The 24,811-nt window shown below is 50.9% G+C and overlaps 1 protein-coding gene across 2 annotated transcripts in view; it reads left to right on the top strand.

The window, feature by feature from the left end:
* The window catches only part of ABCC1 (ATP binding cassette subfamily C member 1 (ABCC1 blood group)), a 150,168-nt gene that overhangs the window by 47,431 nt on the left and 77,926 nt on the right, over nucleotides 1–24,811 (top strand). For both annotated transcript variants that reach the window (XM_066382556.1, XM_066382555.1), the window contains exons 4-7: nucleotides 3,609–3,746; nucleotides 5,024–5,149; nucleotides 19,409–19,470; nucleotides 21,152–21,283. In XM_066382556.1, coding sequence (XP_066238653.1) covers nucleotides 3,609–3,746; nucleotides 5,024–5,149; nucleotides 19,409–19,470; nucleotides 21,152–21,283 — 458 coding nt within the window. The remainder of the gene's footprint in view (nucleotides 1–3,608; nucleotides 3,747–5,023; nucleotides 5,150–19,408; nucleotides 19,471–21,151; nucleotides 21,284–24,811) is intronic.

The following is a 24,811-nucleotide window of genomic DNA, read 5'->3' as shown; positions in this document are numbered from 1 at the left end:
ACAGCTAATACATGGTCAAGTGAGGGGTGGTCACTCAGAGGCCATGCTTTTAGCCCTTGCGTTCCACAGTGACATGCTCTGAATTAAGGGCCATTCCTGCACGGTAGCCTGTGCCTTGGTCCTTGTGAGGCCTGCAACGTCCCTGGCGAACATAGCCCTGGAGTGTTGTGGAATGAGGAGGCAGCAGGTTTGGTGCAGGATGTTTTGAGCAGGGAGAACAGTTTGTCCAAGGGAGGATTGGAGGCCAAATCAGAGTGTCTGGGAGAAGACAACGAGCCTTTCCTGAAGCAAGAGGTAGAGTTAGGGTCAGGGGGTAATAGTGGATGCGGCAGAGGGTGGGTCAGAAAGACACGCTGAAGCCAGATTTTGAAGGACTGTGAGTATTTAAAGAACATGTTCACAGTGTGTGCTCTGTGCCAGACAGTATCCTAGTCCCTTTGCATACTAATTTAAGTATGGATGGTTGCTCATCATCCCCATTTTGTAGCTAGGCAAGGTGAGGCACAGAGGAGAGAGGTCACACAGCCAGTAAGCAGCAGAGCCGGCTTCACACGCAGGCCGTCCGGCTCTGGTGTCTGTCCCGCTGTGTTTGTGGGGCTCTTGGCTAATATCTGGCTCTTCTGCAGGGCTTTGCTGTCCTCTGTGTCCCCAGAGCCTGGCACTGTGCCTGACATGCAGTAAAAGCACTCCATAAATGTACGGAGGGAGTGGGGAAATAAAGGACTCGGGTTTCTGGGCTGAAGGTCTTGGGCTCTGCATTTTGTCAAGGGGGTGTCCAGGTGGACTGTTCTGGGCTGGGGTAGCTCATATTCCCCTAAGTTTCCCTGTTACTGGTCTTTTGATTCTTCATTCATGCCCTTGTGATACGGGGACACAGGTGTGGTGGGCTGAGGGTAACCAGGCGTTCTACCCCCCTGGGGCTCTGAGCTGGGCTGGCCCGGAGGTGGACTGGCCGGTGAGGACCTCAGTCTCCGCCCTCCTCAGGGCTCCCGGACAGACTGAAGGACCTGCTCTGCTGTTCCTGTTGCAGGATCATCCTCCCGACACCCTGGGGACGGAAATATGCAGGCTTTAGGAATGTGGGCTGCGAGGCAGTCAGCAAATAGTTTTTATTCCTAATATAGTGTATATCAGGGATGAATTAAAAACCAACACAGTTCCTATGCTCATGGAGTATACAGCAGAGGAAACAGACATTCAACAAATGGTTCCCCCCCAAAAAAAGACACAAAATATTTACTTGTGTGCAAATTGCTATGAGAATGAAATGAGATGAACGTCGTTTGGTCTATTAATAGAGGGGAGAGAAGAAGGGATGATGGAGCTGAGGTCTGAAGGATGGGCAAGCAGGATGTGAAAAAGTTGAAGGGGCCTTGGGCAGAGGACCAACTATTTGCAAGAATAGCACGTGTAAAAGCCCTGGGGTCTGAGGGAGAAATTGAGTTGGCCTGTGTGGCTGGGGTGGAAGAGGCCTGACCCTGTGGAACCTGGAGCTTCAGGATGAGTGGGCCTTTTTACTCCCAGTGCTGGGTTATAAAACTTTTGGTGCCCTGGACCACTTTCTCTTTTGCTAGCCTGGTCTCCTTAGAATAATGTTCTTAAAAGCCTAAAATACATAGGATTACAAAGGGAACTGATCACACACATGTACACATGTATAAAGATTTTGTGCTGTACATCTATACTTTTACTTGTTTAATTGATAAACATATACTGTCTTGTAACTGCCACCTCCACAGCGTATACAGCATTCCGTCAGCCCCAAAAGTTCTCCTGTGCTGCTCCTTTGTGTCAGCCTCTGCCCGCCCCTTCCCTGGAGACTGCTGACATGTTATCTGCCCCTCACTTTGCCTTTTCCCAAATGTCACGTAAATGGAACCATGCAGGCTGGAGAGGTTTGAGTCTGACTTCATAGGACCTGCAATTCAACCATGTTGAGTGTATCCAAAGATTTTTTTTTTTTTTAATTTCTGAGCATATTTGATTGTATGGTTTCTCTACTCATTTTTTTATTCATTCTTCAGTTGCAGGGCATTTGGACTAGGAAACTAATTATATTGAAATAGAGTTATCAAAAGATTAAAAAAAGAACATAATAAATATATGTGTTTCTCAATTAATGTATTTCAAATCAAGATGTAACAGCAAGTGCGATGCCTCCTTAACTTCCAAGTAGCCGTGACCATGTGAGATAGCGGGCACATCTCTCAGCTCTGTATTGTGTGATATGATTTCTCATGTGACGGAGGCCCGGGTACTGCCAATGCCATTGTGTCTCACTGCCTCCACGTGTAACTGGTGATGCTGTGTGGGAAATCGAAGCTGTAATTGTTTCCCATTCAAGTTTGTGGACTTCCAGGTTTTATCCACAACCTGTCCTTGGAACCCAGGTTGAACCCGGTGGAAATGGATTGTTGGGCAGGAGTGGAACCTGGGAGGCCGGTGAGGGGGAGGGGCAAGGCACAGGGTTACCTGGCACAGGGTGGCGGCTGGGATCAGGGTGAGCAGTGGGTACACTGAGAGCTGGCCTTGGTGGCAGAGCCGGTGTGTGTTTGACGGCTGAGATGTAGGAGGAGAGGACGGAGGAGGGCAGACAGACAGGCATGTTTCTGTTCCCAGCAGCTGGGTTCTGAGGGGACGTGCCGTGGGTGACCTACAGCTCCTCAGGAAGTGGCTTGTGACCACGACTGGCCTTGGAGACCTGCCTCGAGAGGGACACTCTGCCATTCTGGGGGAGGGTGGCGAAGTGTCCTTTTTTTCAATTTTATTGTTTGTTTTCTCTCCCTGATCATAAAGTCACATGTAAAATGGAAGTGGTAGCCCCAGGTGTCATGAATGAGGTAAAAATGCCAGTCCCCCACCATCATTGTTCTCCTGACAGTCCCTGAAGACGAGACGGGAGACTGTAGGCGGACTAAGTAACCTCGTTTCCTGCTCCCGGGGCTGCAGAGGGTGCCCCGAGTTAGGCATGTGAATGCTTCCCATGAGGCAGAGGTAACAAGTGCTCCATAAAGAGCGGTTGTCACCATTGCCGAAAGGAGAATTTGAACACAGGTCTTTCCAGTTCTAACTCAAGGGTAGGCCTGTCACCTGTTTTTGTAAATAAAGTTTTATTGGCACGCAGCCATGCCCATTCATTCATGTATCATCCAGGGCTGTTTCGACGCAACAATTGCAATGTTGAGTAGTGACAGATACTCTATGGCCCACAAAGCCTAGAATACTTGCTGTCTGGTCTTTTAAGAAACAGTGTGCCCATTTCTGTTCTACACTGGACTTTCCTGTCCTATCCCAAACCTATACCTGATGTCATTCAATTTCCATGGCTATTGCGTTAGGTGCTGTTATCAACTCCATTTTGTAGATAAGGCAGTGGAGGCTCAGAGAGGTTTGGCAACTTGCTCAGGGTCACCCAGCAGGGTGAGAGCAGAGCTGGGACTGGAGCCAAGTCCTTCCCCAGGCTGTTCTTGTACCACTGGGCTAAGGGCAGCCCTCCTCCAGGCCTGACATCTGCCAGGCTCCTGGACTGTTGGGGCCTTGGGGGTCCTGGGGACTTTGGGAACCTGGCCTTCTTCTGATGACTCCTGTTGTATGCTTCTGTCTTCTAGCTGCTTGCTACCTTTTTAATTCAACTTGAGAGAAGGAAAGGAGTCCAGTCCTCAGGGATCATGCTCATATTCTGGCTTATAGCCCTCCTGTGTGCCCTTGCCATCCTAAGATCCAAAATTATGACTGCCTTAAAAGAGGTAAGTGGTGGCCTGACTGCGTCTTCCCGCAGCGGCCCTTGGGAGAGAGGCCTGTGTCCTCTTGGCTTGTGTGGAAATCACGGGTGGCCATGGGAATCAGGAAATGGGTACCACATGGGCCTGGCTTCTTCCCTGGGGAATTCCCTACCTCATCCAGCCTTTTTTCTAGCACCTTCTTTCTTCCTGCCCCCACCTGTCTGTGCAGCTCCGAGGAGCCTGTGTGGGCTTTCCAGGGTGGGAGCTGCAGATGGATGCACACCACCCTGCGAGCCTGTCAGCAGTGAGCAGCAAGGGAAGTCCGCTCCAGATGTCTTCAGTCTGGAACGGAGCCCAGCGGGGAGCAGTGTTGCAGAGCGGCTGCTTCCCCTTGGGGCCCTAGGCTGTCCCCATGTTACCTTGGTGACATCAGCTGCTAGTCTGGCTGAGAGGTGGTTTGCATTGGCTGCTGTGAACTGCTTCTCAGAACTCTGAAGGGCATGTGCTTTCAAACTCGACCCTGTCGTTCCTGCCATCTCCGGTCTAATCAGGCACTGGCGTCGGGCAAAGAAAGGAAAAGAAGCGGGGCAATTATTGAGCACCTGCAGTGTACAGTCCGCGGTCTTTAATAGTGACGGCGGCCGATACTTAGTGAGTTTGTGTTTTCAGAGCGCCAGGCGGAGGACCGAGTTCTTTCCATGAATGATCTCACGGACTTCTCCCAGTTACTCTGCCAGGGTTTCTCAGCCTCAGCACTAATTGACATTTGGGCCAGAGACATCTTTGTTATCAGAAACTCCCCTGTACTTCTGTACTTGTCAGATGTTTAGGGGCATCCCTGGCTTTCACTCACTGGGTGCCAGTTGCACCGTCCCAGGTTATGACACAGAAGTGTCTCCACGTACTGTCAAGTGTTCCTTGGGAGGTAAAATCACCCTGGTTGAGAACCACGGGTCTTTTTAATAGATGAGGAAACTGAGGCACAGAGAGGGGTTTTTTCTTTTTTTGGTTTGTTTGTTTTTTTAAAGTCAGAAGCCCCACAGTCAGTACGAGCAGAGACAGGACTTGAATGTGTGTCTGCTTCACTCCCGAGCCCGGGCCTCCTCCCACTGCGGGGCACGCCCTCCCAGGCGGTGCCGTCCACAGTGTGATGGAGCCTCCTCTCGTGCTAACTTGCAGGGGGTGGCCTGTCCCTGGGCCGGCGTGCTGAGAGGGCGCGCCTCCTGCAGCCTGCTCCCCCGGCCCCCGCAAGCGGCTTCCAGAAAGTGATCTTCTCCTCCTCCGTCTTCCCTCACATTTAGGACACCGAAGTCGATGTGTTTCGTGATGTCACTTTCTACATTTACTTCTTCCTCGTGCTGATCCAGCTCGTCCTGTCCTGTTTCTCAGACCGCTCGCCCTTGTTCTCGGAAACCATCAACGACCCCGTAAGTGCCATCACACACGTGTGCGAGAAAGCAGCACTGTCCAGCGCCAGCTACTGTTGACCGGGCACTTGCTGTGAGCCTTCTTATCCAACTGGGGTCGCGGCCCAACTTCCCCAAATGCCTGGAGATACGTCACCTCATCCTCCCACTTGACAGGGAAACACTGAGCTGTGAGCGCAGCTGGGGTCAGGGAGCCTGAGGAGGGAAGCTGGTCGTAGTTGTAAACTGCTGTGCTCGCAGGCCTATAGGCTTTCTTATTTGGTTGGCATAGTGATTTTAGAAAATGTGAGCAAACATTTAAAAATCAGGAAGTATCACATAAATTCTTTTTTTGTGTGTGTGTGAGAGAGAGAGAGGGACAGACAGACAAGAAGGGACACAGATGAGAAGCATCAACGGGTAGTTGTGGCACTTTAGTTCATGATTGCTTTCTCGTATGTGCCTTGACCGAGGTGCTCCAGCTGAGCCACTGATCCCTTGCTCAAGCCAGCGACCTTTGGGCTCAAGCCAGCGACCATGGGGTCATGTCTGTGATCTCACGCTCAAGCTGGCAATCTTGCTTTCAAGCTAGTGAGCCCACGCTCAAGCCAGTGACCTTGAGGTTTTGAACCTGGGTCTTCATCATCCTGGTCGATGCTCTATCTATTGTACCAACGCCTGGTCAGGCTAACTGTCCGGGTTGTCTAGAAAAAAGTGAGAAGTTCAGGCAGTGCCAGGACCATTACCCACATGGCAACAGTTGGCCAGAGCTGAGAAGTGTTGCCCTAGTTTACCTCAGTTCCCACCATGATTGTATTGTATAGTCTTGCTTCTTTTATCTAGGTATGTGCCTGGCCTGCAGGGGATTGGAGTTTGAGACTCTTGATCTGTCTCATCAGATTGAGGGAAATCCTATATGTGCAGAAAGAAATCAATGGCAGGTGGTGATGACCACTCTTCCTGCTGGGAGTATAAAAGGGGACATAGTCATTTGTTACCCTTGCCTCTCCTTTCTCCCTCCCTTTCTCCTCTTCCGTCTGTCCTCTTTTCCTACCCCCTCTCTTTCCCTCCTCCTCTCCTTCCCTTTCTTCCTTCTCCCCTTTCCAGCCAGTGCTGAATGCTAGGCCCCAACCTAGGCATAGGGCTGTAGCAGTGAATAGAACAGTTTTTTCCCACGTGAGGCTTAGGTTGTCATGTGTGGGGACAAGCAGTAACCCAGGACCCATGTATCTGTCAGGTGGTGGTAAATGCTAAGAAGAAAAAAACAGGGAAAGGAAACAGAGATGATGGTAGTGAGTTGTGTGTAGTTTCTGTTGACCAATCGTGTTAGGCCTCCCCCAGGAAACCACATTGGAGCAGAGACCTAAAGAAGTGAGGGAGCCAACCGAGCCAATACCCTGAGAAGGGGCGTTCCAGGCAGAGCAGTGGCAAGTGCAAAGACCCTGGGGCAAGAGCTGCTGTAGGATGTCAAGGGAACAGTAAGAGAGGCCAGTGTGGCTGGAGCAGCAGAGGCAGGAGCGGGCTGGTGGGGACCTCCGAGAGGTGGGGACTGTGGCCTGTAGGCCGGATGAGCTGTGTGGATTTTATTCTGAGAGGGCCAGGAAGCCTTTGGAGCATTTATTTGATGCTTTGTTCATGGTTAGTCTGTTGTTAATGGGTGAAATTGCAGCAGGAGCAGTTTTCAGCTGCTGTGGTTCTATTGGGTCTGGTCTGAACCTCAGCAAAAGGCTGAGGCTGCCTTTGTCGGTGATGAAGGGGCCTGTGGGGCCAGCAGCACGGAGGCGGAGGTTGAAACTCATATCCTGGTATGTGTCCTGAAAAGCCCCATTCTTGGATTTTCCTGCTCAAGGGGGAACTGGGTAGGAGAAACCAGCAAACTGTGTGTTCGTGGAAATGTGTTTGTGCGCATGTGTGTATTTTTATAGATGTGTGTGCATGTTTGTATTTTTATGTTCAGGTTTTGTATGTAGATGAGTTTTGGAGTGTTTGTGTGCATGTGTTAGTGTGTTCTTGTGCGTGTGTTTGTGTGAATATAAGGTACAGAAAGGCAGCAACCATTCTTGGAGCACCCACTGGGTCCCAGCCCACGCCTGGCACGAAGGAGGGACTCAGATGACTATGGCTATTGTCTCTGTTGGTCCTCCGTGTCTGTGTGTGTACACGGGTGTGTGGTAGTGGAGTGTCGCATCAGGAAACAGTTACTAGTTGTCAGGCTGTTCTGTGGAGCTGAGCATTGCACTGAACCAGTCGCACCCCCCTGAATGGATGGCTGCAGATGTTGGGTTCCTCTGAGCGGGTGGCCCGAGCTCAGGGGGCCGCTGACAGGCTGGCTTGGGAGCACCTGACCTTGCAGGCTGCCGCTGGGGCCTGAGAAGCAGCCCTCTCTCTGTGGACCGTCTTGGGTGCTTTATGTTGGAGGGGATTTCAGGGTTTTGGTCTTCTCTGGGGACCTGGATAAAGTTCCTTTCACTTCTTTCCTGGCGTGTGTGCAGGGACGCGGCTCACAGAGCTGACTTCCTCGTCCCATTGTGTTTCTGTGTTCCTAGCGGCCTGCGCCTGGGGCCGGACCAGCCACCCCGGGGCGGCCTGGCATGCTGGGCTCCAGCAGCTGGAGGCCAGGGCGTCCTGACCGGGTGCCCCACGCTTCTCCCCATTCTGTTCCTGGCTCAGGAATCAAAGCTCAGAGAATGGGCCGTTAGATCCTAACTTATACCCTAAATCTGACGGTGGAGGAAGCATCTGTGACAGAAGAGGTTTATTTTGCAGTTGGGCAGACCCTGGTCTTTAATCCCACATGGGCCCCTTTATCCTTTCAGCAGACATTTGTTAGGAATCCATTGTATACGGTGCTTAGGTCTGGGGACACAACAGAGGGTGAAATAGCTACAGTTTGTGCCCTGCTACTGTTATCTTTTACTCCATCACAAACCACACTGGTTGCAATTGACAGCGATAGTTTATTTTGTCTCATAGGTCTCATAGTTGTGTGTGTTGATTGGGCTCAGCTTGATGGATCTCACTTGGGGACTCTCCTACAGTGTCAGTCAGGTGGTCATAGGGACTCCAGTTTTCCTCACTCACGTCTCTGGTGGTAAACTCGGCCACTGGCTGGAGCCTCAGCCGGGCGTGACAGCTCCATGGGGTCTCCCCAAGCAGCCGGGCTTCCTTACAGCATGGCAGCTGTGTGTGTTCCAAGAGAGAGGCCAGGTAGAACCTGTGTCACCTTTGTGATCCAGTCCCATAGGCACATAGTAGCCCACCCGCCCTACTTTCTTGATGGAGGCAATGACAAAAGTCTGGCTGGGAGCAAGGCGGGGACACAGACCCGCCTCGAGGGGGGGGCGTGGCCAGCTCTCACTGGAAGACCTGCACATGGGATGGCAGATAATGTCTGGCCATCTTTAGAAAACTCCGTTTGCCACATGCCCTCAGGAAGCTCCTGGTCTTGCAGGGAGACAGCGTTTAGGCAGGTCAGCAGACGAATAACTGTGGAGCCACAATTGAGACGAAGGCAGGGAGGCAGGTTATACAACCTTTAGATTGGGGACTTTGGGCCAGTCGCCCCTCCTCCCAGGACTTTAGTGTCCCTGTCCTGAAAATGGGTTGAGGCTCCACTTGGTGTTTGTCTCACGCTCCTCCCCACCCTGGAACCCTGGACCTGAGGGGTGGGAGCACTGTGAGTACCGCCTCTGCCTGTCTCCCTGTCCTCCTCAGAGCTGGTGTCACAGTGGAGCCTGAACGATGGCAGAGGCCACCCCTTGTGTCTCTCCTGTTCTCATAGCAGCAGCTCCTGTCGGCTGTCCTCGGGGAGAGCAGTCACCAAGCCCTGAGGTGGCCAGGGGTCAGGCGAGGCCTGGTGGGAGCTGGCAGCGCTCGCTTCTCCGGGCTCCCTTCTGCTGAGTCACCCAGCCAGCCTGCCCCTTGCATGACTCAGATGTCTATTCTGGCCCCGGTTTCTTGGCAGGGCTGCTCCCCTCTGCCCTCCAGGCTCAAGCCTGGGTGTGGCTGAGCTCAGCTGACTGAGGCTCCTGCCTGTCCCCCGCCTCTGGTCCTTTCATCTTGCTGTCCCTGAGGCTACTGCAGCCAGGAGCATCGTGATCAGAGGTGTTCATGTGGTAGACTCCTTGAAGGGGGTCCTTGGACCAGCAGCACTGGCGGGGCCAGGTGCTCATTGGCAATGCAGTGTCTCAGGCCTCCTGAGCCCTGCAGATTCAGTCTCGTTATAACAAGACCTGGAAGGGTGGTTCACGGTTGAAATGCCTTGGTGCACATTAACTAAGAACCTCTCAGCTCATTTAGAGTACGAGATATTTTTAGCCCGGTCCATAAATATGAAACTTTTCTTCCCCAACATTTTACTGTGAACATTTCAGAACTACAGAAAAGTTAAAAGACTTGCACAGGGAGAACTCATCTACCCACCACCTAGATTCTACGGTTAACACTTTGCTAAACTTGCTCTATCACACAGCTACCCAGCCCGCCTACCCGCCAGCCAGCCAGCCCACTAATTCTTTTGATGTCTGAAATTTCCTTTGAAATACATTAGTATCCTTCACCTGAACATTTCACTGTGCAAATCGTTAGCTAGAGTTCACTGTCCATTTATAGTTTTACTTAAAGTAAAATTTATGTACAGTGACATTCCTAAATCTTACCATTCAATGAGTTTTTGATGAAGGAATAACTTAAGCCTCTCTCAAGATTTAGAATATTACCAGGACCCCAGAAAATTTCCTCCTGCCTCTTCATGATTAATCTTTACCCCTCACACCCTAAAGGCAGCTAGCTGCTAAGCTTAAGACATTTTGAATTCTTTTTGTCTGTACTTTTGGTTATTTAGTAATTCAGCATTGTGCCAGGGACCAAACTGGGCTCTGAGCACCTAGAAGTGAACAAACCTGGACCACTGCTCTTGAGGAGAGGTGGAGGAGGGCAGCAGGTGATGAGTCAGCAGCCACAGGATGGACAGTGGGGCTCTGAGGCCGGGCAGTGCTGGGGACTCCAGGGCCAGCATCCAGGGGAGCAGACACCTGAGTCAGAGAGAGCAGAGGCCTTGTCTGGCTAATGATGTTGAAGACTAGAGGGTGGACAGGAAAGTGCTCCTGGTAAAGGAAGCAGCATGTGCAAAGGTCCAGTGGTGAGATGGAACTTGTCAGTGTTTGGGAACTGTGTAAACTCTGGCTAGTTAGGACGGGCCAGGGAGCAGAGCATTACAGACAATGGGTGGAATAGTGTGTCACTCTGAGGATTTGGAATTTTGAGCTGATGGAAAATTTTCTCAGTTGGGGATTGACACGCTCTGGTTGGGAGTATTCGGAGGATTCCTCCAGCAGAAGACTGGAGGAGGACTCACGGCTGATGGCACCTTGGAAGCCATTGTAGGAACCCAGGCGGGTAGAGTGGAGGGTTGAGTTGATCAGTGACTGTGTGTGCACTACAGTATCCAAATCCAAGAAAGAGTGGATGAGGTCATGGGACAGGGTGGTGTGCATGTGGTGTATGTGACAGCAGAAGGGACCTGCTGTGGTCCTGACCAGGGAGGTGGTTTGCACAGCTCTAAGCAACAGAACCAATAAAAGCCAGCAGTATTATAAGTTGTAGCAACAAATTTCTTACTGTTGGACATTTAAATTGTTCCAGTCAGACCAGGTGGTGGTGCAGTGGATAGAGTGTCTACCTGGGATGCTGAGGACCCAAGTTCAAAATCCCAAGGTCGCTGGCTTGAGCGTGGGCTCATTCAGCTTGAGCGAGGGCTCACCAGCTTGAGCACGGGGTCACTGGCTTGACATGGGATCATAGACATGACCCCATTGTTGCGGGCTTGAGCCCACCAGGGTCGCTGATTTGAGCAAAGGGTCACTGGCCCAGCTGGCGCCTCCCACTCAAAGCACACACGAGAAGACAGTCAATGAACAACTGAAGTGACGCAGGTACATGTTGATGCTTCTCATCTCTCTCCCTTCTTGTCTGTCTGTCCCTTCTGTCTCTCTCTCAAAAATATTAAAAGTAAACAAACAGTTTCAATCAGTAATAATGATAGCATCCCAGGGTGCTGTACTACTTGTTTATTTATTTCATCCTGGACTCAACCCAACCAGGTGGTATTGTGATTCTCCTCCCATTTCACAGTTAAGGACACCGAGGGTCAGGGTGGCGAATTGCCTTGCCTAGGTCATGAGGCTGGTTCCAGGAGCCCTTTCATTGGGTTCGAACACCCGAGCCGGCCTGGCATCACTTGTTAAAACATAGATCACTGGGCCCCACTCCTAGAACTTTTGAGTCAGTAGATCTGGAAGGAGCCTCAGTATTTGCCTTTCTAACAAGTGTCCAGGCACTGAGGATGCTGGTGATGGGGGCCACACTCGAACACCCTGCTCTAAGATACACTGCTGTTTTGCTTGTCTCTTACTCCTGGGCGTTTAGGAAATGCGGAGTGGGAGTCACTGGCAGACAATTAAACTAAAAGCAGAATCCAAAGTAGAAAAGATGTGTGAGGGTGTGGACAAGTTCCCCAAACTGCACTGTGTGAGAGGTAATGAATGAGTCATTCTCAAAGAACCGGTGCCTGGGACTCTTGTATCAAATTGGTTTAATCCACATGGTTTCTGGCCAAATCACCCGGAGCCAGATACAGATGCCAAAGAACTCAGCTCTGCTTGCATAAATCAGACTTTCTCCCCTCCTGCCTTCAGCCAGGGCTTGTGTGAGTTATTCTCATTACTAAATGAATGGGGGACCAGTTAATAAGCTGAGTCTTGGGTCAGGGGTTAGTCCATTTCAGTCTCAGAGGCTGGAAGCCCCAAGCTGGCCGCTCTGCTCCTGTACACCAGGACATTCTGCTTGGTTCTGGTGGAATGGACTGCTGGCTGGATCCTTGTCCATTAACCTTTTTCTTCTTCTTTTTTCTTATTATCAGTTCTTGGCTACTTAAGCACTCCAGTTGTCTGTTATAAAATAAGGCCTTCCCTGTCAGGAGGGGACTTCCATAATTGTTTCCCCAGTTGATAATGATGTTTCCTTCTCTGGGCTGGTGATGAGACCCTGTGTAATCTGAAAATCTGTGTTTGGATCCCTTGGAGGAAGGAGGGCTGGGGAGACGAATTTGACAAAGCCTTCAGAGTGCACAAATTAGAAACTGGAACGTGCATGGTAATAACCCGGCCTCATTGAATTTGCAGGGTGAATTTTCTCACGGGGGTTGGGATTTTTACGAGCTGGAGGGAGGATTAATGTCTTCCCTCTGGGCCATCATTTTTTATGGTCTCATTTGTTTACAGTTGGTAGAAAGGGAGCAAATTCACCTTCAGTTGTACAGCCCACAGGCCGCTGCTTTCCTGACCTGTGGCTGGAGTTGGCTTGTTTTGAAAGAAGGGCGGGATTGTGAGGCCCCTGTGAGTGTATGGCCTAACACCTCTCTCTTTGTGCAAATTAGAAAACGATGACTCATTCCCCCTGGGTGGGTGAATCTGAGACAGCCCTGCTTCTTTCAAGCCGATGGAGCCCCTCCCCAGCATAGGACCCGGCGGTCTTGTTGAGCTGGGCCGGTGCGTTTCAGCCCCCGCTTGTCCCCTCCGCACGGCATCTTCGTGCAAGGTTTAACTTGCCCAACTGTGCGCCGATGCCAAGACCGGGGCAAGTGGGGTTTGGAGGCAGAAGACTCTCATTTGAACTCAAGTTTCACCTTGAATTATCACTGCATCCTAGGGTGTCGTGAGGTCTGATGTGAGCAGGGGTCAGCCAACATTTTCTATAGAGCCAGATATAGTAAATATTTGAGGCTCTGCAGACCATATGGTCTCTGTCAAAACTACTAAACCCTGTCCTTGTAGCAGCTATGGACATTTGTAAAGGAATGGGCATCTCTCTGTTCTGATAAAACTTGATGTCCAAGCGGCCAGCCCAGGGGCCTTAGTTTGCTGATCCTGACGTGACGCCTCTGGTCCAGTGCTTCATGTGTCATGGGCCTGTCAGAGTGGGGGCGTTGGTACCGTCTTTACTATTCTTGTTTTTATTGATACTGATACCATTTCTTGAGCTTTTTCTCTGTGTCAGGTACTGTTGTAAATACTTAGTATGCTTTACCTCATTTAATCTCATCACCACCAAGGAAGGTCCAAGGACCCAGGACTAGTAAGTAGCAGAGCTGGGATTCAAACCCTCTAACTACCTAGCTCTGTGCTGCCACACACGGAAGCCACTCCTGTCCCCCCACCCCTGTCCCTGCACCCCTGTTCCCACCCCCGTCCCCCTACCCCTGTTCCCCACCCCTGTCCCCGCACCCTGTTCCCCCACCCCTGTCCCCCCTCCCCTGTCACCCCACCCCTGCTCCCCCACCCCTGTTCCCCCACCCGTTTCCCTACCCCTGTCCCCGCACCCCTGTTCCCCCACCCCTGTCCCCCCTCCCCTGTTCCCCCACCCCTGTCCCCGCACCCTGTTCCCCCACCCCTGTCCCCCACTCCTGTCCCCCCACCCCTGTCCCCCCTCCCCTGTCCCTGCACCCTGTTCCCCCACCCCTGTCCCCCCTCCCCTGTCCCCCCGCCCCTGTCCCCCACCCCTGTCCCCCCACCCCTGTTCCCCCACCCCTGTCCCCCACCCCTGTCCCCCACCCCTGTCCCCCCACCCGTTTCCCTACCCCTGTCCCCCCACCCCTGTTCCCCCACCCCTGTCCCCCACCCCTGTCCCCGCACCCTGTTCCCCCACCCCTGTCCCCCACCCCTGTCCCCCCTCCCCTGTTCCCCCACCCCTGTCCCTGCACCCTGTTCCCCCACCCCTGTCCCCCCTCCCCTGTCCCCCCGCCCCTGTCCCCCACCCCTGTCCCCCACCCCTGTCCCCCACCCTTGTCCCCCCACCCCTGTTCCCCCACCCGTTTCCCTACCCCTGTCCCCCCACCCCTGTCCCCCCACCCCTGTCCCCCACCCCTGTCCCCCACCCCTGTTCCCCCACCCGTTTCCCCACCCCTGTTCCCCCACCCCTGTCCCCGCACCCTGTTCCCCCACCCCTGTCCCCCACCCCTGTCCCCCCACCCCTGTTCCCCCACCCCTGTCCCCCCACCCCTGTTCCCCCACCCGTTTCCCCACCCCTGTTCCCCCACCCCTGTCCCCGCACCCTGTTCCCCCACCCCTGTCCCCCACCCCTGTCCCCCCACCCCTGTCCCCCCTCCCCTGTTCCCCCACCCCTGTCCCTGCACCCTGTTCCCCCACCCCTGTCCCCCCTCCCCTGTTCCCCCACCCCTGTCCCCGCACCCTGTTCCCCCACCCCTGTCCCCCACCCCTGTCCCCCCTCCCCTGTTCCCCCACCCCTGTCCCCCTTCCCCTGTCCCCCCTCCCCTGTCCCCCCGCCCGTCCCCCCACCCCTGTCCCCCACCCCTGTCCCCCCACCCCTGTTCCCCCACCCATTTCCCTACCCCTGTTCCCCCACCCCTGTGCCCACACCCCTGTCCCCCCTACCCCTGTCCCCCCTACCCCTGTTCCCCTACCCCTGTCCCCCCTACCCCTGTTCCCCTACCCCTGTCCCCCCACCCCTGTTCCCCCACCCCTGTGCCCACACCCCTGTCCCCCCTACCCTTGTCCCCCCTACCCCTGTTCCCCTACCCCTGTCCCCCCACCCCTGTTCCCCCACCCCTGTGCCCACACCCCTGTCCCCCCTACCCCTGTCCCCCACTCTTGTTCCCCCACCCCTGTGCCCACACCCCTGTCCCCCCTACCCCTGTCCCCCACTCTTGTTCCCCCACCCCTGTCCCCGCACCCCTGTTCCCCCACCCCTGTTCCCCCCACCCCTGTCCCCCCACCCCTACCCCCCCTACCCCTGGCCCCCCTACCCCTGCTCCCCCCACCCCCGTCCCCCCACCCCTTCTCTTGCTGACATCCTGGTTCTTTCCTTTGTTGCAGCTCATCGTTTGTAGTTATAGATGTATTTGCATCTTGGTTTGCTTCCTGTCCATCTCCCCCTCAGGTGGGACATTGTATGGAGCTCTGTCCACACCCCTTAGCTGCCTTCTGGCATATAGGCAAGTCCTCCCTAAATATTTGTTCTAGAAATAAATGAGTCATTGCCAGCTCTGCCCCACCCCCGCCCCTTCTCTGCACGCACTGCTGAGCTTTTCACATTGGGTAGGAATTGGGCTACACTAGAAGTGCCTTTGCGATTCCCTATAACCCATCCACTTCTGGAAAAAGTAAAACAGCCTACAGAGCAAATATACCACCTCTTCCATGAATGACATTGCTGCCGTAGGTTGGAAAAATTCCAGCTTATAACATAGTCCCATGACCTCACTGGACTTGTTCCTCCCTGCGGTCCTGTAAGGCAGGTTGAACTGTAGAACTAACTGCTCCCATTTCCCAGATGCAAAGACTGAGGCTTTGAGGAGAAGGAACTTGCCCATGGTCATACAACTAGAAAATAGCAGGTGTGGGATTTGAACCCAGGTCTCTCTGACTCCACAGTCTAAACTTACTCAGCTTTAGGTTGGTCTGGAATGTAGGGCTGTGGCCAGCTGCATTTGACTAGTAAAAATAGACTGATGCCAGGGCCCCACCCCCAGAGGTACTGACCTTGTTGCTTTGGGTTGGGACTCTGGGCACCTGGGTGTTTCTGAGGCAGCCAGAGCTGGGAATGTTTCCAGGCCATGTGGCCCCAGAGTGGAACCTGGTAGGTCTCAGCCCGGGATGCATGTTTGAGTCATTGGGGAAGCTTGTAAGGACACAAACTTTCGCAGGTGTACAGAAGTGGACAGCATAGTATAATGCACAGCACTGGCCTCTTTACTCTGCATCACATGTGCAAAGATTTCAGTATGTATCTCTGAAAGATAAGGAGTTTTTAATCAACTTTATTTTGAAATAACTTGACTCACAAAAAGTTGCAAAAAACAGTACAGTTCCTGTGTACCCTTTGCCCAACTTGCCCCAGTGACAGCATGTGAAAAATAAACAGCTATTATCTGGCCTAAAAACATTACTAATAATTCTTTAATATCATCAAATATTTCTTTTTAAGATATTTTTTTTTTTAATTTACTGATTTTAGAGAGAGAAAGAAAGAGAAAAAGGCAGGGAAGTGGGGAGGAATGGGAAACATCAACTCCTAGTAGTTGCTTCTTGTCTGTGCCTTGACCGGGCAAGCCCAGGAATTTGAACTGGCAACCTCAGCATTCCAGGTCGATGCTTTATCTACTGCACCACTACAGGTCAGGCAAATATCATCAAATATTTTAATACTCCATTGTGGTTGCAACATGGTGCACTTTTTTTTTTTTTTTTTTTTAAACTGAGTCAGAGAGAGAGTCAGAGAGAGGGATAGATAGGGACAGACAGATAGGAATGGAGAGAGATGAGAAGCATCAATCATCAGTTTTTCGTTGTGACACCTTAGTTGTTCATTGATTGCTTTCTCATATGTGCCTTGACCATGGGGCTACAGCTGAGCCAATGATCTGTTGCTCAAGCCAGCAACCTTGGGTCCAAGCTGCTGGGCTTTTTGCTCAAACCAGATGAGCCCGCGCTCAAGCTGGCGACCTCAGGGTCTCGAACCTGGGTCCTCCGCATCCCAGTCCTACACTCTATCCACTGTGCTACCGCCTGCTCAGGCAACATGGTGCACTCTTAGGTTGTATCATTCCTTCTCTTACTAGCTGGACTGTTTCCATGCAAAGACCCTTCCCCTCGTCTCTTTGGTGCCCCTCTGGTGTAGGTCATTTAGGAAGGGTGGGAAAATGCTTACTTCTTGCCCTTTTTTTGTTTTCAAATCAGCAACTTGGGTTGCTAACATCTTTTTATCCGTAACGCCAAGAGGTGGTTCTTTTTTTCAGTATCAGTATGAACTTGTGTATTTAAACATACCTGATGTTTCAGTTCACTCTATTTTCTTTTCTCATTGCAGCTCAGATGGTCCCTTTTGGGGCTGGTGGGAGCATTTCCTGGTTGCCTTTAGGCCTGTTAGCACTCCTTGCAGCTCAGATTTCCTTGCCTTGATGTGGGGAGTTACAAGGTGTTCTAGGCTTATCTTGTACATTTCCTGCCCAGCTACTTTGCCAAGGAGACTCTGGGAGTTAAAAATGAAAACAAAGACTCGGATGCCCTGGTCCCACCCCAAACCAGTTTAATCAGAATCTCTGGGGAGTGGGGCCAGATATGCAGATATGGTCTTTTCTTTTCTTTTCTTTTCTTTTCTTTTCTTTTCTTTTCTTTTCTTTTCTTTTCTTTTCTTTTCTTTTCTTTTCTCTTCTTTTCTTTTCTTTTCAGAGAGAGGGATAGACAGACAGGAACAGAGAAATGAGAAGCATCAAGCATTAGTTTTTTGTTGCGACACCTTAGTTGTTCATTGATTGCTTTCTTATATGTGCCTTGACCGTGGGGCTACAGCAGAGCGAGTAACCCCTTGCTTGAGCCAACGACCTTGGGTTCAAGCTAGTGAGCTTTGCTCAAACCAGATGAGCCTGTGCTCAAGCTGGTGCCCTCAGGGTCATGAACCTGGGTCCTCCGCATCCCAGTCTGACACTCTATCCACTGCGCCACCGCCTGGTCAGGCAGATATGGTGTTTTCTAAAAGTGCTCTCAGCCCTAATGGAAAACCACTTGAGTCCAGGGCATCTCTCAATGTCTCATCTCTGAAAAATCCTGGAACCTTTTGTTTTTTTGTGGCAGAGACAGAGAGAGACAGAGAGAACAAACTGGAAGGGAGAGAGATGAGAAGCATCAATTCTTTGTGCGGCACCTTAGTTTCTCAGTGATTGCTTTCTCATATGTGCCTTGACCAGGGGCCTTCAGCAGACCAAGTGACCCCTTGCTCCAGCCAGGGACCTTGGGTCCAAGCTGGTGAGCCTTGCTCTAACCAGATGAGCATGCGCTCAAGTTGGTGACCTCGGGGTCTTGAACCTGGGTCCTCCGCGTCCCAGTCCAACGCTCTATCCACTGCGCTACCGCCTAGTCAGGCAAAAATTCTGGAACCTTGAGCACCATCCTCCGCTGAAGAGCTCATCATTGTGTGGTGACCCCCTTCACTAAGCTGATATTTCAGAATTTAGAGCTGAGTGTTTCAGCGTTGAAAGCTGGCCCATGTGTGCAAGCGCAGAGGCTCCATGCTGATGTCCCTTGCCTTGTCTCTGTTGTTGAACTGGAGCTCGTCTTTGTGCCTTTGGGAAAGAGGCTGTTTGAAAGCTTGTTGAGAATCTGTCCATGAGTTCCCCTTGCCCTTGGGATGAAGACCAACATTCCTTATGTGGCCCCCAGTGTAGACTCTGCATAGCCCCTCACATAGACTACCCAGACCCCCTCTTGGTCCGTGGAGGAGGTTACACTCCCATCTACCACCGGGCCTTTGCACATACTATTCTCATTGCTGGGACCACCTTGCCTCTCTCCTTACTTAGTTGTCCTGTACTCAGTCTTCAGACCTCAGCTTGAACATCTTCCTCAGGAACACCTTCCCTGACCTCCATCAACTGGATCAGCCCCCACCCCCAATTGGCTCATTTACTGTGAGCCCAGGAAGATACCAGTGATCCCCTGGACATGCCTTTAGGGTCTGATCCCCATCACAGTGTAGTTTTGATTTGTTCGTGGGACCCTTTATTATCTCTCTGGAGTCTCACTGCGGTGCAAATCCTGTTTCTGCTACTTGTCACTTGGGACCCTGGGCCACTCGTTTCACCTGCACCCGTCAGGTTCTTGTATTATAAAATGAGGTGACGCTTCTATATGATAAGATGTTGATAACTTCTACTGACTTCATTGGCTGGTTATGAAAATTAAATGAAAAATTTATGTAAAGCACTCCGAACAGAACTAGCAGGTGTTGTTATTGTTGTTATAACTACTACCACCCTGGTATATCACGGGCTTTCTGCAGGGAGGGCTTGTGTCTGTTTGTTGAGATGTGTATACATGTGCTAGGCGCATAGTAGATGCCCAGAAAATATTTGCTGGATGAATGGATGAGTGAAAGACTCATGGAGGAGAGCAGGACGGCAGTAACACCACCCTCATTGGCTTGCTGTGGGGCTGGGTATAAGATCAGGCACAGTCTTGTTTTTGCACACAGTGGACTTTCAGACATATTTGCTGGGTGAAACTGGACGAGCTTCCATGTGTTTATTTAAGGTCACTGGGGCTCAGGAGAGACATCCTTTCGGGGTGCAAATCAGTGGCATGAGAGTGGCTGGTGGTCCTTTGGGAGGAAGAGTGGTCGGCTGACTGCTCCCTGCCAAGTGCTGTCATAGATGAGACGCTGACTCATCATTTCCCTTTCCCTCCCCACCCTGTGCTTTCTCTCCACCAGAATCCTTGCCCGGAGTCCGGCGCGTCCTTCCTCTCCAAGATCACCTTCTGGTGGATCACGGGGTAAGGCCTGGCGCTCCTGCCTCGGGTGGGCGGGGGCTGAGTCTATGGCAGGGCTGTGTCCCGAGTGTCCTGTCCTGGACATGGGTCTCAGAGACACTGACCTTGTCCCCACAAACATGAATGTTCATGTTGTCTGACCCTAAAGCACTTGCACCTCTGTGGGCAGCTTGGCCTGGGGCAGTTAGAAGCTGCATGCTCTCTCGGCTGGGCTTTGGATTTGGGTTTTTATTTTATATTAGGAATAATTACTATTATTGGCATCAATGCCAACACCTCACAATTAGAAACATAATACACACGCACCCTAGGAAATGTGGGTGAGAGAGATATGCATAGAGCAACAAACACACACCAAGGCCACCGTGTCAGCAGTTTGATAAGCTCCCTTCTTGTCCCCCCCCTTTTTTGCACATTTTTCCCCCAGTCCAGTGTGATTGTCTCACTGGAGATTATTTGAATCCCCCCCCCATAAGCATTGTTCCTTGTGTTTTTAAAGTTTTTAAAAACATTTAAAAAATTAAATAGTTTTCATACCTAATTATTTTTTTTCAAATTACTGTTAAAGAACACTATTAGAACAATGAAATATAATTTATTTTAAAAATATTTTTTTATTTAAGTGAGAGGAAGGGAGATAGATTCCCACATGTGCCCTGACCGGTATCCACTCAACAACCCGTGTCTGGAGTTGATGCTCTGCCCATCTGCTTGCAACCAAGCTATTTTTAGCACCAGAAGCGGAGGCTCCACAGAGCCATCCTCAGCACCCAGGACCAACACGCTCATATTAATTAAGCTATGGCTGCGGGCGGAGAAGAGAGAGACACAGAGAGAGAGAAGGGGGATGGAGAAGGGAGGTGAAGCGGATGGTTGCTGCTTCTGTGTGCCCTGACCAAGAATGAAACCCAGGACTTCCACACGGCGGGTCAACGCTCTACCACTGAGCCAACTGGCCAGGGCCAGTTAAGATAATTTATGGACTGTGGGCTTATGCCATCCATGCTAGTATTTCTGATTTTGATCATTGTTCTCTGATTCTATAAGAACATGTGTTTTCTTATGGAGATGCACACTGATATTTAGGGGTAAAGGTGTATGGAATCTGCAGCCTACTCTGAAATGGTTCAGAGGGTTCACATATGTGTGTGTATAGAGATACAGAAAAGGATGCAGCGTCTTGGCTAAACATCAACAGTAGTGAACTAGGTGAAGGGTAGGCAGGAATTCTTTGTACAATTCATGTGATTTTTCTGTTAAGTTTGAAATTATTTCAAAATGAGCAAGTTAAAATATTAGTTTTACATTTTACTGTGAAAGTATTCAAACATGTGGAAAGACTCGTCTTAAGAAACCTCACTAAACTCACCACCCAGATTTAAGAGTTTTAATGTTTTGCAACATATTAGCCTTAAACATTTTTTTTTTAAGTACAGTAGAGCCATCCTGGTATCTCCCTCCTAAATGTTTTCTGTGTAGCTCTGAAAAGGGAGGCCCTTGTTCCTGGGTGACCGAACAGCATTTAGCAGTAATTACTGTCGGTCCGTATTCAGAGCATCCCGACTGCTCAGCTGCCTTTGGCTGCGGGGGCCGCTGTGGCGTGGAGGTGGCGGTAGCGCGCAGTGAGGGTTGTGTCCTCTTCCTCTTGACTCTGATCGCCTCCTTCCTTGTGTTCCTGCCCCAGGTTGATGGTCCAGGGCTACCGCCAGCCCCTGGAGAGCACTGACCTCTGGTCCCTGAATAAGGAGGACATGTCAGAACAGGTTGTGCCCGTTTTGGTAAAGAACTGGAAGAAGGAATGTGCCAAATCCAGAAAGTAAGTGCGAGTCCTCTTGCTACTGGGCGGGGGGGGGGTGGACACTAGGACACTGAATCACCCCTTCCTTGCCCCGGGAGGAGACGAAGTAGGGGAAGGATTTGCAGGGCCCTCTCCCCGGCCGTGGGAGTGAGCGAGGGTCTGATTCCAAGTCCGATGAGAGGGTAGAGGTGGGTTTTATGTAGGGCAGTGGCAAGTGGTGAGTTCTGTTTTATAACAACCAGTGGGGCTCCCCTGGGGAGGTGGGTTATGGAGGAGACCAGGGGCGGGGCCTCAGAGGCTGCCTAAGTCCCTTTATGCCCTGGAGCCTTAGTTTTCTACTCAGAGGGTTTTCTGAGAATTCAGCAGATAAGCATCATCTGATAAGCTGTCTGTCATCTGACAAGCCATGTGAAAACCCTAGGCAGGTAACGCTGTACTGGCTGTGATTATTCGTGCTGGGTGCTTCCGTCTTGTCTGAGAGAACATGGTGAGAACTGGCTCCTCGGGCTCGACTCTGGGCCACCTGAGGGGCGTTGGCTCCGTTAATACCTTGGCCTTTGGTGGGGGTCTCAACTTGGGGGTTCGCTGCCTTGCAACACTGGCATATGGGTCACTTGCTTTGTTCCCAGAGTTATGAGCCAGATTTAACCCCTGTAACCCCTGTGGACGTGTAGGGGTGAGAGGAGAGTCCTGTTCTAGACTGGGATTGCTTGGTGCGGCCCCTGCAGTGAGGCCTCCCGTTAGCTACGTGTAGGGGTGAGAGGAGAGTCCTGTTCTAGACTGGGGTTGCTTGGTGTGGCCCCTGCAGTGAGGCCTCCCGTTAGCTAGAGGACAAGTAGCCTCTGCCAGCTCTGGGCTGCTGGGTACCCGCGCCTGCCGGGGGACGGGCAGTGGCAGCCTGGGCAGGGGCGTCTGGCTTGGCTTCTTGGCTTCCTGGGTCACAACACCCTACTCACTTCAGCTCCTCGCTTCAGCCTTGAGTGATTTTTCTCAAAAGTCAAGTCTGAGTTGCCTTCCCCAGCCCACAGCCCACAGCCCACAGCCCACCACCACCTTTGGATTTTAAAATGCAGTGCTTCATTGGTTTCTGTAGAGTTTAACAAAATGGAGTGGAAACTTCTCCTTGACTTTTGGCCTCCTACAAGTTAAGGCTATTTTGGTCTGTGTTTCCTGCTGGTGTGATTATAAAAACTTTTCATTGGCTCAGGAAAATAATTTGGTGGGGTCTTTTTGTTTGTTTATTTGTTTTGTGACAGAGACAGAAGGACAGATAGGGACAGACACGAAGGGAGGGCGATGAGAAGCATCAGTTCTTTGTTGCGGCTCCTTAGTTGTTCATTGATTACTTTCTTATATGTGCCTTGACTGGGGGGCTAGGGTAGAGCTAGTGACCCCTTGCTCAAGCCAGTGACCTTGGGCTTCAAGCCAGTGACCTTTGGGCTCAAGCCAGCAACCATGGGGTCATGTCTATGATCCCACACTGAAGCCAGCGACCCTGTGCTCAAGCTGGTGAGCCCATGCTCAGGCCGGATGAGCTTGTGCTCAAGCCAGCGACCTTGGGTTTTCAAATGTGGGTCCTCTGTGTCCCAGTCCGACACTCTATCCACTGTGCCATTGCCTGGTCAGGCGAATTTGGCAGTTTTTTAAAGAAGTTATTGTACCACCAGCCATTCTATTTCTAGGTTTAAACCCAAGAGACAGAAGACGTGTTCATGAAAGACTTGTATAGCATCTTTGTTTCTTTGTTTGTGATGGCCAAAGCTAGAAGCAACCCACACGTCCTAATGGACAAGACGTACAAGTGGACAGACGTACAAATCATTGTGTAGTCATACAAGGAATATATCTGTTTTTAAAAATAATTTAATCTTATTAACTTTTAGAGAGAGAGAAACATTGATTTGTTCCTTCACTTATTTAAGCATTCATTGATTGCTATTTGTATGTGCCATGCATGTCCAGGGTCAAACCCACAACCTTGGTGTATCTGGACAACTCTAACCAACTGAGCTAACTGGCCAGGGCTTCAAGGGAATACATCTAAGCAATACAAAGGAATTATCTCTTGATACACTTGACAACATGGAAAAATCTCGAAATAATTATGCTGAGTGAACAAAAGCTAGATAACAGTACATATTGGGTAATTCCATTATATACAGTTCTAGAAAATGGAAACCGTTCTATAGTAACAAATCAGATCAGTGGTTGCCTGGGAGAGGGTGGCAGCAGAGAGATGGATGGTAGGATATTACAAAGGGACAGGACAGACCTTGGAAAGTGCCAGATTGTTCATAATTTTGATTTTCCTGGTGGATTTGTATGCATATGTCAAAACTCATAACAATGTACACTTTAAATGTGTGCAACTGTGCAACTGATCAGTTATATCCTATATCACTTCTATCCTATATCAGTTATACCCCAATAAAGCTATCAAAAAAAGCAGTAGTGTTTAAAGAAAGGGTGACCATTATACTTGTCTGTTTCATAAAGGAATGCAAACAGCAAATAACAAATAAAAACAAAAATGAAAACAAAACTCTCCAAAATACACATGTTAAGCAGTGATTCTCAAACTTTCAGACTCATGTCCCCTTGAAGACAAAGATTTTGTATGTTTTCTTTACTGGATTTTGTCGAACTCAAAGAGTCTGGAGGTTTGGGCTAGAAAAAAACGATAAAGGTTTACTTAAGGGTTTGAGGGCTGCGAATCAGAAACACTACTAGGCAGTACCCAGAGTGAGTTACTGGGCCGCAGGGGTTTATGAGTCTGTCGGCCAGCGCTCACTGGTCCTGAAAAATAGTCAGGCGGGAGTTTGCAGTACAGAAGGAAAAACAGTTCAATATTGAATTGGCCGATACAGAGATGGTGAGTTAATGCTTGAGACCCAAGTTCCAGTGGCATGTAGATTACAGATTTTATATAGGGCAAAATCAAAAGACATCAGGGCTCAGGGAGTAGGACTGGTTAGAGGTAGGGTAAGGATAATAATTTCTTCAGATCTTGAGAGCAGTTCTGATGTCTCTCCAGAGTTCCTCTGGTCTCACGGGAAAGGAGCCAGGGAGCTGAAGCAGAACTTAGGCCAAGCAGGAGTTCTCTTGAGGCTGCCAGAGGGCCAGACCTTGTGGTCATTAGTCAGGTCTGGGCATCTGTCTTCTGCTGTCTCGGGTTGCTGAAGGCTAGGTCTCTCAGGGGTATAGAGAGAAAGAGATATGATTTCTATTGCTAGGGTTTAAAAGTGAATTTAATCAAAGTCCTAAAAGGACTCTTGGTTTCAAGAAGAAAGAAAAGCTTAAAAGTTCAAATAGGCCCTGGCCGGTTGGCCTGGCGTGCGGGGGACCCGGGTTCGGTTCCCGGCCAGGGCACATAGGAGAAGTGCCCATTTGCTTCTCCACCCCCCCCCCCTTCCTCTCTGTCTCTCTCTTCCCCTCCCGCAGCCAAGGCTCCATTGGAGCAAAGATGGCCTGGGCGCTGGGGATGGCTCCTTGGCCTCTGCCCCAGGCGCTGGAGTGGCTCTGGTCGCAGCAGAGCGACGCCCCAGA

The sequence above is a fragment of the Saccopteryx leptura genome, chromosome 4 (genome assembly GCF_036850995.1).
Source record: "Saccopteryx leptura isolate mSacLep1 chromosome 4, mSacLep1_pri_phased_curated, whole genome shotgun sequence".
Lineage (NCBI taxonomy): Eukaryota > Metazoa > Chordata > Mammalia > Chiroptera > Emballonuridae > Saccopteryx > Saccopteryx leptura.
This window is presented reverse-complemented; position numbering and strand designations above follow the sequence as displayed.